Below are 15,516 nucleotides of genomic sequence, written 5' to 3'. Positions count from 1 at the left end.
CTCAGAAGTCTAGATTCTGTGTACGAAAGAAAAAGTCTCGCGTCGCAATTATCCGTGCGCAAACGGTTGTTGTCGCTCAAACTCAAGAGTGAGATGGCACTAGTGAACCATTTCATCATTTTTGATGAACTAATTGGCGAATTATTAGCGTCAGGGGCAAAGATAGACGAAATGGATAGAGTTTCGCATTTACTGCTCACATTGCCGGCTTCATATGACGGGGTAATAACAGCTATAGAGACCCTTTCAGAAGAAAATATTACATTAGCTTTTGTGAAGAATCGTTTACTCGACCATGAGGTAAAAATTAAAAATGCTATCAACGACACAAGCAAAAAGGTTATGCAGGTTGAGGCTAGAAATAATTTCAAAAATAACTACAAAAACCAATTTAAGAGCGAAAATAAATATACATTTAAAACAAAAAATTATAACACAAATAACAATAATCGCAAACCATATAATATGAAACAAAAACCAAATAACACCAAAATGCCACCACTGTGGAAAATTAGGACACCTAAAAAGGGATTGTTATGGCTATAAAAAACAAATAAATAATGAAAATAATAAAGAAAATAATAAGCAAGCGCACACTGCAACGACCACGCCAGGTTTCGCGTTCATGTTAAGAAGTGTAAATAAAATTCAAAGTAAATTAAACGCGAACGTGAACTTTATCCTTGACTCGGGTGCGAGTGACCACCTTATAAACGATGAGGCATTATTTGTGGACCATGCTGATCTGGAAACTCCAATTAAGATTGCCGTTGCCAAACATGGAGAGTATATATTTGCAACAAAGCGTGGAATCGTCCGCCTGGAAAGTGAATACCAGATAACGCTGGAAGATGTACTCTACTGCGGAGAAGTTGCAGAAAATTTGATCTCTGTAAAAAGGCTCCAAGAGGCTGGAGTAACGGTTGTGTTTGGCGAGAATGGAGTGAAGCTGATTAAAAGTGGTGTCACAATTGCTGAAAACTCAGGTGCGTACGATATGCCAGTAATTGAATTTAAAGCATATAAAATTAATAAAGAAATAAGAATTTTATATAAATTCTTATGGCATGAAAGGCTGGGACATGTAAGCAAAGGGAAAATGTTAGAAATAAAAAGAAACAATTTATTTAGTGATAATAATCTTCTTGATAGTGTTAATCCTACCGACGATATATGTGAAGCTTGTTTGAATGGGAGACAAGCAAGATTACGTTTTGATAAATATAAAAATAAAGAGCATATAAATAGAGCTCTTTATGTTATTCATTCTGATGTCTGTGGTCCGATAACTCCAACAACTATTGACGATAAAAATTACTATGTAATTTTTGTAGACCAGTTTACTCATTATTGTGTCACTTACTTAATAAAACATAAATCGGATGTGTTTAATATGTTTAAAGATTTTGTGGCAAAAGCGAAGCACACTTTAATCTTAAAATTGTTAATCTATACATTGACAATGGTAGGGAATATTTGTCTAGTGACATGCGTGAGTTCTGTGTTCAGAAAGGAATAAGTTACCATTTAACTGTACCACATACTCCACAGTTAAATGGAGTTTCAGAACGAATGATCAGAACAATTACTGAAAAGGCTCGTGCCATGGTGAACGGTGCAAAACTAGATAAATCTTTTTGGGGTGAAGCTGTGTTGACAGCAACGTATATAATAAACAGAATTCCAAGTAGGGCACTTATAGATCGTGCAACAACTCCTTATGAGATGTGGCATAATAGAAAGCCGATTTTGAAATATTTAAAAGTATTTGGCTCGACTGTGTATGTACACAATAAAATTAGAAAACAGAAGTTTGAAGATAAATCGTTTAAAACTATATTTGTCGGATACGAACCAAATTGTTTAAAATTATGGGATATTGAAAATGAAAAATTCATGGTTGCTAGAGATGTAATTGTAGATGAGACAAATATGGTTAACTCTAGAGCTGCCAAAAGTGAAATCCTGAATGATAGTAAGGGCAATGAGAATATTATATTCCTGAAAGAGAGTAAGGAAAGTAATCTCCTGAATGAAAGTAAGGAAGGTGTTGAATATAATTTCCAGAATGAGAGTATGGAATGTTGTGAAAAAGAAATCCTGAATGAGAGTAAGGATTACGAGAATGAGAATTTCCAGAATGAGAGTATGGAATGTTTTGATCGAGAAATCCTGAATGAAAGTAAGGATAGTGATAAAGACAGTTTCCTGAATGAGAGTAAGGAAGATAAACAGCCTAGAAAAATGTCAACAAACGAAATCGCTAATAAAGTTACTGAAGAGGTAACTAGAAGAAGCGATAGATTAAAAAATAAACCATCCATATCCTATAATGAAGATGAAATAAATCTAAATAGTTTTATAATGAATGCACTTACTGTTTTTAACGAAGTGCCTAGTTCATTTGATGAGATGCAAAGTAGAAAAGATAAGTCGTTATGGGAAGAAGCCATTAAGGTCGAACTTTCTGCTCATGAATTAAATAAGACATGGACTATTGTTAAGAGACCACAAAATAAGAATATTGTAGACTGTAAGTGGGTATTTACTTTAAAGCATGATGAAATGGGAAATCCAGTTAGACATAAAGCAAGATTAGTTGCACGTGGTTTTACACAAAGATATCAAATAGATTATGATGAAACGTTCGCTCCTGTTGCTAGAATTTCTAGTTTTCGATTTATTTTATCCATTGCAAACCAGTATGATTTTAATATACATCACATGGATGTCAAAACTGCTTTTCTTAATGGAACACTGAAAGAAGAAATATACATGAAAGTCCCTCAAGGAATTGTTTGCAATTATGAAAATGTATGCAAATTGAGAAATTTAGAATGACTGATTTGGGCGAAATACGATACTTTATTGGTATGAAAATAGAGATAGGCCAAGATGAGATATCTTTAAGTCAGTCTGCTTACATTAAAAAGGTGTTAAGTAAATTCAATATGGAAGAATGCAAATCAGTAAATACTCCGCTCCCGAGTAAGCTGGATTATGAATCGTTGGATTCTGACAATAAACATGAGGCTCCGAGTCGTAATCTTATTGGTAGTCTAATGTACATAATGCTTTGTACGCGTCCTGATATAGCCACTGCCATTAATATCTTAAGTAGATATACCAACAAAAATAATATAGAACTATGGCATTGTCTAAAAAGAGTTTTAAGATATTTCAAAGGAAATATTAATATGAAGTTAATTTTTAAGAAAAATTTAAATTATGAACATATATTTGCTGGCTATGTTGACTCAGACTGGGGAGGAAATGAAAATGACAGAAAAAGTACAACTGGTTATCTTTTTAAAATGTTTAATTCAAATTTAATTTGTTGGAATACAAAGAGGCAGAATTCTGTAGCAGCTTCATCCACTGAAGCAGAATACATGGCCTTGTTTGAAGCTGTAAGAGAAGCTTTATGGCTTAAGTCACTCTCAGAAAGCATAAACATAAAACTTGACAAACCAATAAAAATATATGAAGATAACCAGGGTTGTATTAGCATAGCCAGCAATCGCTCTTGTCATAAGAGATCAAAACATATTGATATTAAGTATCATTTTTCGAGAGAGCAAAAAGAGAATAATATTATTTCTATTGAGTATATTTCTTCAGAAAAACAGCTGGCAGATCTCTTCACTAAACCATTACCTCCTGGAAGATTTGTGGAAATAAGAGGAGAATTGGGATTACACCAAGAAGACTAATTTCAACAACAACAACGATAAAGAAACAACGAGAACAAATTTTTAAACAACAACTACGAAGAAACAACGAGAACAAAATTATTTTGAACAACGACGATGAAGAAATAACGAGAACTAATTTCTTGAACAACGATGAAGAAACAAGAACTAAATTTTTTTGAACAACAATTAAGAAACAACGAGAACTAATTTTATGTACAACTAAGATGAAGAAAGAAAAAAAAAAAAAATTTTGTTGATATACTATTTATGTTCTTTCCTAAAAATTTAAATTTCATTTGTCAAATATGATATTTATGAAACTGAAGTTCCTTATTTAAATTTTAATATTTTATTCTTATATCATTATTCCTAAAATTACCTAATTTCTAAAACAAAAAAAAAAAAAAAAGGATATATATTGAAGTCACAAATATTAATTTAAGTATATATACAAATTATATTAAGGATATTGATCTGATTGGGTTTTATCTGGGTTTCCCCAATCCTCGCAGCAAATGCTGGATCAATTATGTAATACTCCCCAGAAGACACACCAGTCACATTAAATGAAAAATAATTTTATTTTATATATATGTAATAGTAATATAACGTAATTTTTGAGGGGGCGTGTTGGATATAACATAGCAAAATCCCCTAATGCCATGTTAAACAAAAATTACCATAAAAGTATTTTTGTATGAGGAATGTACGGCCACACTGGCTTGACCTCTTTCTCTTTCCTTTTTGATCTTGAACGTGGCTGGTCGTGTGTGCGTAAGAAATAAAACAATAATCAACTAAAATATCAAACATCATAAAGTGAAAATATATAATTTGTTTGTGATTGGTCTGGGAAGGGTTGGAGTAACAATTAAGCGTATTATTTCAATATATTTATTAACCCAAAAAAAACGACACTTTGGTTTGGTCTTGTACAGGTAAATCGCTACCTGGCAGGTGTCCATTTTTTTCACCTTTTTCTGCCTAAAGTAGTCTATAACTTCTTTATATAACTTTCATCGGCTGCGTCGGTCGAGCTGCGTCTGCGAAAATGCAACGACATAAACCAAAACTACTCAGGGTGAAATATACCAAAATACCGACACAATTTCATACATTCCAAGAAATATACTAACTGTAGCGCGTGGCGGTTACACTTTGAATTAAAAAAATTTTTTTTTTACAGTTTTCAAATTATTTTTATTTGAGCAAATACATAAAAATAAACATAAAAAATTAAATAAAAAATATTTTTTAAAAATTGTTTTCATTGAAAAAAAAATATTTTTTCACTTTGATACACTTTAAAAAGGCGTATTTGTGGGCGTGGTACATTATGCAGTACATATATACATTTTACAGCAATTACCTGTCTAATGCCGTTTAAATTATTCGATTACCTTATTTGGTTCAAAAGATATGATTTTTGCAACGCTAAATGAGAAAAGGCGCTACTGTGCGCCGGGACATTTTGGAAACTGTTGTGCTTCCTTGGGCCCAGCAGCACTTCGGTGATACGGAGGGGACGTTTCAACAGGATTCAGCGCCAGCCCATAGAGCCAAATTGACTCAGGACTGGTGCAAAGCCAATTTTTCGGACTTTATCATATCCAGTGAATGGCCACCTTACTCGCCAGATCTTAATCCGATGGACTACAGTGTGTGGTCTATTTGGAGTCCAGGGCATGTGCTAAACGCCGCATAAGTTTGGAGGCGCTGAAGCAATCATTGCTCCAAGAATGGGATCGATTATCGGAAGAAGACCTGTGGCCCATTGCGCTAAATTTCCAGAAACGTTTAGGGCTCTGCATCGCAGCCCAAGGAAGTCACTTCGAAACCGGCTGAATATATGTTAACACAATAGCTATTTAATAGTTGTGTATCTGCATTTTTTCTCAGATACAGTTCCTTAAAATTATGATCAAAAATGTTTGTCCGGGTTATTTATTGTCATCCTCTATTACTGCTACTTGATCGACGATTGACGATTTTTATGCTTGGACTTGATCCCTCGACGACTACTCCGGCTGACGACTACTCTGGCTCTGGATTCCAATTTATACGACTTTGATTTTTTTCCGTACCACCCCATCATTGTTCTTTTCCGCGCTAGTGACTTCTTCCTTACCCTAGGGATGTACCTCCGAGACTGTTGCCCACTTATCGACTGCCAGGCACGTCGGCAACTATCGATAGCCCCGATTGCACTTTACACGAATAAATACAATAAATGCTTAAATGAAGTATTGTATGATTTTATTATATGATGTGATTTTATACAATAGTATAAAATGTGAATAGTAACTGTAAAAGTTGCTCGCTTAGCTTCCAATTTTTTCAATGTCGTCGGCACTGTCAGTATTGAGAATTTTTATTTCTTTTTTAAAATGTTTTTCAATAGCAGAGCATACGCTCATACTTTTTTCTCCATCTATAAGATTTATAGCGATTCCAGACTTTCCTATAAATAAAATACAAAAACCAAAACGTATTAGTATTAATAATAAAAAATATTAAGAAACAAAAATAAAATGTTTCTTCGGTATACCCAAGTTTGAAATTATATTCATTTCGGTCAAATGTTTACTCGAGTCTCGATCTATGTATGGTTAGATTTAAAATGAGAAAACTCTAAAGATCGTTGATCATATTAATTTTTTCATTATAAAAAAAAAATGTATCTGATCGGTTGTTTAAAGACTTGGGAAGATGCCGATGACAATCAATCAAACTCGACTGAAGCTTTTTTAATGATTTTTCTTGAAATTATGTGATCGTTTCAATAGCAATAATCGTCTGATCTAGTCTTTTCAGACTTATATACCTACTGCAATAGAAAGAAGTCATAGTTCAGACACCTAAAAAATTGAGAGAAAAGTAACGCATAGTAACCAACATATGCCTGCATATTTTTTTAAAATTTTTTATTTTATAGGCTCAATATCTTAAGAATATTGTTGTCCAAGTTTTACATCGATCATAGGAAATTTGACGAAGTTATGCAGACTTTAACGAAGGTCGGTTAGTGTTCAATGCATGAGCATCACGTTACAAATTTTGAAAATCGGTGTACACGATAACTCAAAATCTACTGAACCAATCCGTTTGAAATTTGAAACATAACTTCTTTAGGTAATTCTACAAGTACTCACGTCGAGCTTTTTCAATTTTTAATTTTATTATATTTTTAATTTAACAAATTAACTTAATTTTTTAGTAAGAAATCGGGGTTTCGACTTAAAATGTTTATTAAAAATCGTGAAAATTTGTAAAAATAAAAATGCCACACGAGTACCTCCAGACACTTATCTATTAACGAATGAGGTATAATTTCTTTAGATCGGATGATTTTGTGGACAGTTACAACCTAACTAACTAACTAATCTTAACACCGCAAACCAATTTTTTTTTTGAGGCGACTCGGGAAATTTCCTATTACTTCTCTACCTCTAAATATTTTCCAATACAAAATTTATCAAACATCGTTCAAATGTTGTGTTATTATATAGTATTTAATTCATTAAGCTAACTTTAGCCGTTTCGCACCAAAAATAATTTTTTGAAAAGTCGCCCGTTTTGCACAGAATTAACATTAACAAAATCAGGTACACGAACAAATAAGCGGATTGTCTGCTAACCCGTAAACATGCTACACATAAATGTTCCTTCTAATGACACAGTTTGTTTATATTTCGAAGAATGCCTACTACGGAGGCCACCTTGCTCCAATTTTTCGTTGGTAATCCTGCAACGTCCAAGGAAATTTAATTTTTATTATATAGTAGTAGCTTCATTTTTATTTATTACCCATTCAATGGATTTGATTAGATCTTTGTTCTTTGCTAATGTCTGCCCAATGAATGATGTCCATTTGGAATCAACCATTATAATTAAGAATGTGTATCAAGTTAGCATGGCTATTTTGAATTATCAAGCTTTTGATACCATAATTTGTTGATTAATATCCGTTAATTAGTCAAGCAAAAATCCTCCATCTGAACCATCTCCAAGGGCGCCGACTGGGAAATGGGCACTGTATTAACCCGGATACAGGTAATGAATCGCTGCTTGCTCCGTCTGCGATAATACGGTGTCTAGACAAGGCTACGGTTCAACTTCTTCTGCCCTAAAAAGCCGAAGGAAGTGAGCCATGGCTGGAGGTGCCTGGCGGACGGCATAGAACGCAAGTGGGCGGTACCCCTGAAAAATAAACCATTCTGAAGAGTTTAAATGATGAAACCATGGCTGGGATGTCAGCCCAAACGTCGGTGGAAGGGGTGACCGCTACCACCGGCGGGCACGCGGGGGAGCAATCCTCTTTGCGTGTCGCCAGCGGTTACACTTCTGACGTGACGGGAGCAGGTCATGTCAGTTGCAACGCTACTGCCGAAAAAACTACGCAGGGAAAGTTGAATCGCTCACGTGCCATAGTCGATACAGACTCGGACCTTGAGGTCTCCAAAGAGAAGAAAGAAAATGTGACGCCTGTAGGCGCACAATATATATGCGATAGAATAAAATAGAAACACTTAGGGACATAAGAAATGGATTGGCAACATTATGGAGATAATTTGAATTGAATGCGCGCGAGCGCCACTGATCGTGAAGGAGGGTCACACTGTACCGAACGGAGGCTGGCCACACTATTCGGGGAAAATCTCGCACAGGACTCTGGCCACACTGAAGCCTCGCCAGGGCCTATATAAAGCGGACCACGGCCCTGGAGTAATGACTTAGCAGCCGACTGCGATTGGGTCGAGTTAACCTCCCCAGTAGTTAGCAGCGAAGTCACTTTTTGGGAACTCAGGTTCCTATTTATAAATCGTAGTTAGGATCTCTGCTGACTTTCGAGTCCGAGTCTCTCGGCTGACTTGCGAGTCCGAAACACTGCCGACTTTCGAGTCCGATTCTCTCTGCTGACTTGCGAGTCCACAATACTGCCGACTTTCGAGTCCACAATACTGCCGACTTTCGAGTCCACAATACTGCCGACTTTCGAGTCCGATTCTCTCTGCTGACTTGCGAGTCCAATCTCTGCCGACTTTCGAGTCCGAGTCTCTCGGCTGACTTGCGAGTCCGAAACACTGCCGACTTTCGAGTCTTATTCTCTCTGCTGACTTGCGAGTCCAAAATACTGCCGACTTCAGAGTCCCATTCTCTCTGCTGACTTTCGAGTCCGAATCTGCAGACTTTCGAGTCCAAACGTCTTCGAGAAGACTTTCGAGTCCAACAAACGGCGCTGAGCCGACTGTCGAGTCCGACAACTACTGGGTTCGGTTGACTTCCGAGTCCGAACGCATTCTCTCGTGGAGGACTTTCGAGTCCGAACGCATTCGCTATTGGGTGGCTTTCAAGGCGGGACTATCGGCACCCCCTATCGGACAGCCGCACTCGGGACGAGGAGGACGAATCGGAACTACGGCGTACCCCCAGAATCGAGATCCGGCATGAAATTATTGAAATTGTACCTTTTAAGTAAATAAACATTAAGATACATTTACGGCATAATCCTCTAGCGTTCTACTCTGGGACGGGGTCGGAATCTCTTACAGCAACCACGCCTGAACCAAATAAATATAACTGCACAGACCCTGGACGTCCCGCTGACTACCCGTGGACGACAGGACGTTACAGATTGGCGCCCGAACAGGTTGAAGTGGTTGCAAGAGATCGACACCAAGAGTAATGGCTAGCAGGCAGATTTAAGAAAGAGGCAGCAAGACCGTGAGCCAGAGCAACGACCACAAGGAAATAGTCGAGGATTGTAATAGCTGGACGGACGCAAAGCTAAGAGATACAATCATGGAGTGGAAGAGAAGCGTGGAGATCCTGGATCAAATGATGAGCTGGGAAATACGATACGATGGGAGGACCAACCCGCTGGAGTTTATCCGGAAGCTGGAAGGTTGGGCGACTGGATACGGCATCGGGCACGACCAGTTGGTGCAAACTATGCCCTTCATCCTGGAAGGCGCGGCGAACGATTGGTGGAGCTGCACACCAAATAAATTGGACAGTTGGGAGAAAGTGACGGGAGAGCTGGTGGAGTACTTCTTACCGCGGAGGTATCAGGAGGAACTCAAGGAGCAAATCCAGCATCGGAGGCAAGGAGAGACCGAATCAGCGAGAGGGTTCGCAATGCAGCTGATGGAAATGATGAGTTTTGCGGAGTATACGGCGGAGGAAAAGTTGAACCGCATATATCTGAATTGCCGAAGCCAAATAAAACTGTACACGAGAAGATCGGGGTTCAAAACACTTCCCGATTTTCTCAAAATGGCAGAGGTAGTCGAGATGATCGAAGCAGAAAGTTTCGATCAACCACAACACAGACTCGACCCAGAGATCTGCATGGAGTCCGACGGGGGGCCTTTTAAAATAGACCCCAAAACCATCGACTGCTGTGAGACGGCATGAAACCGAGCGGGCACACAGGCCAGGCGGTTTCTGCCCAATGGTACACACTGGAAGGTGGAGAGGCCGAGGTGTGCATTAGGGCAGCCGTTGGGAAGGAGGTTACCGAGGAACTAGAGGAATCCGACATGGTGAACCAACAATGCCTGGAGGGGAGTGTGACACCTGTAGGCGCACAATATATATGCGATAGAATAAAATAGAAACACTTAGGGACATAAGAAATGGATTGGCAACATTATGGAGATAATTTGAATTGAATGCGCGCGCGCGCCACTGATCGTGAAGGAGGGTCACAATGGACCGAACGGAGGCTGGCCACACTATTCGGGGAAAATCCCGCACAGGACTCTGGCCACACTGAAGCCTCGCCAGGGCCTATATAAAGCGGACCACGGCCCTGGAGTAATGACTTAGCAGCCGACTGCGATTGGGTCGAGTTAACCTCCCCAGTAGTTAGCAGCGAAGTCACTTTTTGGGAACTTAGGTTCCTATTTATAAATCGTAGTTAGGATCTCTGCTGACTTTCGAGTCCGAGTCTCTCGGCTGACTTGCGAGTCCGATTCTCTCTGCTGACTTGCGAGTCCACAATACAGCCGACTTTCGAGTCCACAATACTGCCGACTTTCGAGTCCGATTCTCTCTGCTGACTTGCGAGTCCAATCTCTGCCAACTGTCGAGTCCGAGTCTCCTCGGCTGACTTGCGAGTCCGAAACACTGCCGACTTTCGAGTCTGATTCTCTCTGCTGACTTGCGAGTCCAAAATACTGCCGACTTCAGAGTCCGATTCTCTCTGCTGACTTTCGAGTCCGAATCTGCAGACTTTCGAGTCCAAACGTCTTCGAGCTGACTTTCGAGTCCAACAAACGGCGCTGAGCCGACTGTCGAGTCCGACAACTACTGGGTTCGGTTGACTTTCGAGTCCGAACGCATTCGCTTGTGGATGGCTTTCAAGGCCCATACCCTGGCGGGACTATCGGCGCCCCCCTATCGGACAGCCGCACTCGGGACGAGGAGGACGAATCGGAACTACGGCGTACCCCCAGAATCGAGATCCGGCATGAAATTATTGAAATTGTACCTTTTAAGTAAATAAACATTAAGATACATTTACGGCATAATCCTCTAGCGTTCTACTCTGGGACGGGGTCGGAATCTCTTACAGCAACCACGCCTGAACCAAATAAATATATCTGCACAGACCCTGGACGTCCCGCTGACTACCTGTGGACGACAGGACGTTACAAAAGCCTTCTCCACTCACCGAAACCAGCCACCAGCTCTCAGGGCAGGGACGGGCCAAAGCGGTCTAGCGAGGGAATGAAGGCCAAGGCGCTGTACAAGGCTGACCTCCGCATCCAGGATCGGCTTCATGAAAAAGCCGCCCTATCCCCAGAGGAGAAGGTAAAGCTTACCTGGGCTGAGGAGAAGATCGCTGAGGAGAAGATCGCTGAGGGGAGGCTTCACTTCGCCAAACTCCCCCACATGAGATCGACGGGCGGCTTCGCCAACAAGGTGGAAGAGACGCTTGCCAACAAAAAGCAACGCTCAGCCGAAAGCGCCTGTATGGACGAACCGCGGAGGAAGCGGCAACTTGGGCCTAAGGAGGCAGGCCCTCTTCTAATGGCGAAAAGCCCAAAAAGACCGCAAAAGTCAGTGAGGTGACCGAATGACACTTGATCGTGGCCCTCATTGACAGAAGTATACGGATGGAGGAAGATCCCGAAACTCCCATGCCCACCTTCGATGGCGCTGGGTGGCTAAATAGGGTCTGAATCCTAAACTGCATGGATGACCCGACGAGAAAGTGGCTGACGCAAGCGGCCTGCCAGTTGGAGGCGCTGTGGGAGGGAGCCAAGCTAGAGGTGGTGGACCGGGAGCTAATCCCATCCACTCCAAAAGCGAAGGTACTCTTCCCCATCGCAATCAGAATCCGGATATACCAACCGCGGACTGGAAGGCTCTGCACGTTGCGTCCCTATCACCCAAGGAGGGGGGCAAAGTGCAGTCCTCCAGATAAACAATAAAGCAGAGGACATCCTCTATCCCAGATATGGGAAGATGGCGTGGGAGTGGGGGGTGGGTAGCGCGTACCTGCGCCTCAAAAAGCGCCATCCCGGGGACAAGGATGCTCACACCCTAAGGACCTAGGTCTGGAAACCATCGTGGATGCCGACCGGGAAATGACGCTGGATGAGTCCGACGAAGGAGAGGACGGTGACCTGACCGTAGTAGTCAACCCGTCGTATGGAGGTGAGGCCAGTACCCATGACACTCAGGGTGCTGCAGCTCAACCTCCATAAGAGCAAGGTCGCGTCGGCGGAACTCCTCATAGCCATGGAGCAAGGATCCGCTGACATAGCTTTGGTCCAGGAGCTATGGATCGCCTCAGGCAATGCCATCGCCGGACTGAAGTCCGCAAATTACAATTTGCTCCATCCACCAACGGTAAGCAGGAATAGAACCGCCGTACTTGTACGGAAGGGTCTATACGCTAACCTTATGTCTCACTACAGCTCTGATGACCTGACCGTGGTGATGCCAAAGAGCGGGAAAAAGCGCCTTTTGGTAGCTTCCTGCTACATGGCACACGTCAGAACGGCCCCACCAGAAGAACTCATGAGCTTGGTAGAAGCCAGCCCGAAGGACCAGCAACTGCTCGTGGGTGCAGACGCCAACGCGCACCACTGCGTATGGGCGTATGGGACTGGGTAAACGACAGAGGTGAGTCCCTCTAAGATTTTATACTCTCAACCAACCTGAGTATAGCAAACTTGGGGGAGGAACACACCTATGTAGGTCCCACCTCCTCAAACGTGCTAGATCTTACTCTGGTAAGGGGACAAGGTACTTTGGTATCAGAATGGAGAGTCCTTGAGAGACAATCCTTCTCAGATCATAAGTACATACGGTTCCAATACGCATTCGAACACTCTCCAAAACAATCAGTCTTCAGGAACCCCCGGAATATATATGTCAACTAAATTAGGCTGACACCGGTCGAGAAGCTGTTTCATCTTCTCATGAAAACAAGCGGTGAGTCAAAAGCCATTCTATCCAAATCCCCTCTTACTAATGACGGGCTCTCCTAGGCGTGGGAAGCGCTTCAAGATCGTTTCCAAAATAAACGACTTTTAATCAAGCTCCTGTTTAACTTAAGCTCCATATCCCAAGAATCTGGTCATGCGGTAAAGGATTTACAGTCTACGATTCAGGAGTTTGACACCGCTAGCACATTCCCAGATATCCGCTGACAACTGGGATTGTCTGCTGGTTTTTCTAATCACAGGAGTGGGTAATCAATATTAAAAACTTCGTAATATCTAAAAATTTATAACTATAGCATACGTAATATATAGGACAAGCAAGAAAGAAAGTAAAGATCGGCACGCCGAAGTTTATATACAGCTGTGTTCACTGAAATAGCAGTGCGACAGAGGAACAACTTCAAGACGTTTTTTTGTACATATTCCTTTTTGCTAGCTGATCTATTGCACATTGTTTTTGTAAAATGGAACATAAAGATAAGAATCGAGAAAAAATTCCGTTAGATTTGCTCTATTTTTATGTTTTATTGATATATTTTCATATATGCAGCTCGATTTGACCGTTCACTGAAATAGCAGTTTTTGAATTTCTTTTGCAAAAAGTGCCGAAATTTCTATTAATTTTGTAAAAAATGAGTTAAATTAAGGAACTTATTATAGTTTATACTATAATACACCTTTACAACGCAAAAAAAATGATATTAGTGGGCGCAGGACCTCACTGCTCCATGAGAGAAAGGTATTAGATAACTTATCCTAAAAAGAAGGGCAAAACATGTAAAGAGACTCCAAATCTTTCAAATTGTAATTTTAAAATAGTTTATAAATCATAAAATATGAACCGAACCCAAAAAACCGAGGTACGATTCGCAAAACCACAATTGTACAGGCTCGACGCGTACTTCGCTTCAGCAAAGCTCGTCCTTTTGCATCCTCTAGGGATATATGAGCGGGAATTGGGATGGGAATCAGTCATGGGACCATTTGCCGGGGACTTATTGAATAAATTTTAGATTCGCGAAGTCCATGGAAAATGACACTGCTTGGTTAAAGATCCGAGTTCGCCAATAGCCACTTGAACTGCCAGTATTCAAATGGCGTAATATCCTTTGGACAAATGACTCCAAACTGGTTTTATTTGGTGGAATAGGACAAGACAATATGTCCGTCGACCTCCAAATACAAAGTACCACCCAAACCACACGCTGAAGACAGTAAAGCACGGTGGCCTTAAAATCATGGTATGGGTATACTTTTCATACAACGTTGTAGGTCCCGTATATATCGGTGGGATCAAAGACCATTATGTTTATGTCCAAATATTAAAAACTGTCTTTCAGCCGTATCCTGAGGAAAATATGCCATTAATTTGGACATTTCAGCAGTACAGTGACCCTAATCATACCAGCAAGGTGGCCAAGGAGTGGGTTCTTAATGAAAAAGTGAATGCAATGCCATGGCCTGCACAGTCCCCGGATATAAATTCGATCGAAAACTTATGGGGTACATCTAGGGTTACGTATTAAAGAAGTTTCCGACTTCTAAGCCGCAGCTTCGGCAATTTGTGCAGGAGGAATGAGGCCATATTCCTCTCAAGCGTTGCTAAGACTTGGTGGACTCCTTGCCACCCAGGTATGAGGCTATGATAGCTTCTAAAGGCTATTTAACAAAATATTAGATCATAGTCAATTAGAATTTAAGAAGAAATAGGTTTCTTATACGATATTTTTAAATTTATAAAGAATTTTAGTTTTTCACTGCTATTTCAACAATGAACGGCATAATATAGATCTTTTTTGTTGTTATTAGCTATATCTTCTAAAAGGTTTATGTTACCTAAATTAAATGATTGTGGTATTGTTAATAATTAAATACACTAAGCCTTTATGAAAAAAAATTGTATGAAAATAGTGTTTGTAATAGTATTTTCCAATCTTAAACGTGCAGGTCGTGGGGCACTGCTATTTCAGTGAACACAGCTGTACCCTTGCAGTTTGCAATTGGATCATTAAGAATCGATCCATTCTAATCAAATATAACAAAATAAAAGGAAATATATAATGTTTATTTTTGTGCATAGCATATGATATTTTGATTTTTATAAAATTAAAAAAAAAAAGATTGTTTAATCGCAAAAAAAAACTATATTTTAGATATAAATATCTAATATTAGGCTGTTTGGTAATGACATACCGGTTTATACATTAAAATTTCGCACTTCGCTTGTGAAGTCAAATATAATCGTACATGGCAACGTAGTATCTCGTTTGAAAGGTATTGGTATCACCTTTAAAATGATATATAGATTGTTTACATGAGCTTCCACGTTAAAAAGTTATAATCGATTGAAATGGAGTTCA

At 40.1% G+C, this 15,516-nt stretch overlaps 1 protein-coding gene across 4 annotated transcripts in view; it reads right to left on the bottom strand.

The window, feature by feature from the left end:
- Positions 1-15,516, bottom strand: part of Dbp80 (putative ATP-dependent RNA helicase Dbp80) — a 170,741-nt gene that overhangs the window by 7,676 nt on the left and 147,549 nt on the right. For 3 of the 4 annotated variants that reach the window (XM_041776431.2, XM_070284903.1, XM_070284904.1), the window contains one exon: positions 5,930-6,156. The exons of the other annotated variant lie outside the window; for it this stretch is intronic. In XM_041776431.2, the coding sequence (XP_041632365.1) occupies positions 6,017-6,156 (140 nt within the window). In that variant the 3' untranslated portion in view covers positions 5,930-6,016. Of the gene's footprint in view, positions 1-5,929; positions 6,157-15,516 lie in introns of those variants that run through there. 4 annotated transcript variants of the gene reach the window in all.

This window comes from Drosophila kikkawai, chromosome 3L (genome assembly GCF_030179895.1).
Source record: "Drosophila kikkawai strain 14028-0561.14 chromosome 3L, DkikHiC1v2, whole genome shotgun sequence".
NCBI lineage: Eukaryota > Metazoa > Arthropoda > Insecta > Diptera > Drosophilidae > Drosophila > Drosophila kikkawai.
Note: the sequence above shows the minus strand (reverse complement) of the source record. Positions and strands in the feature narration are given on the sequence as shown.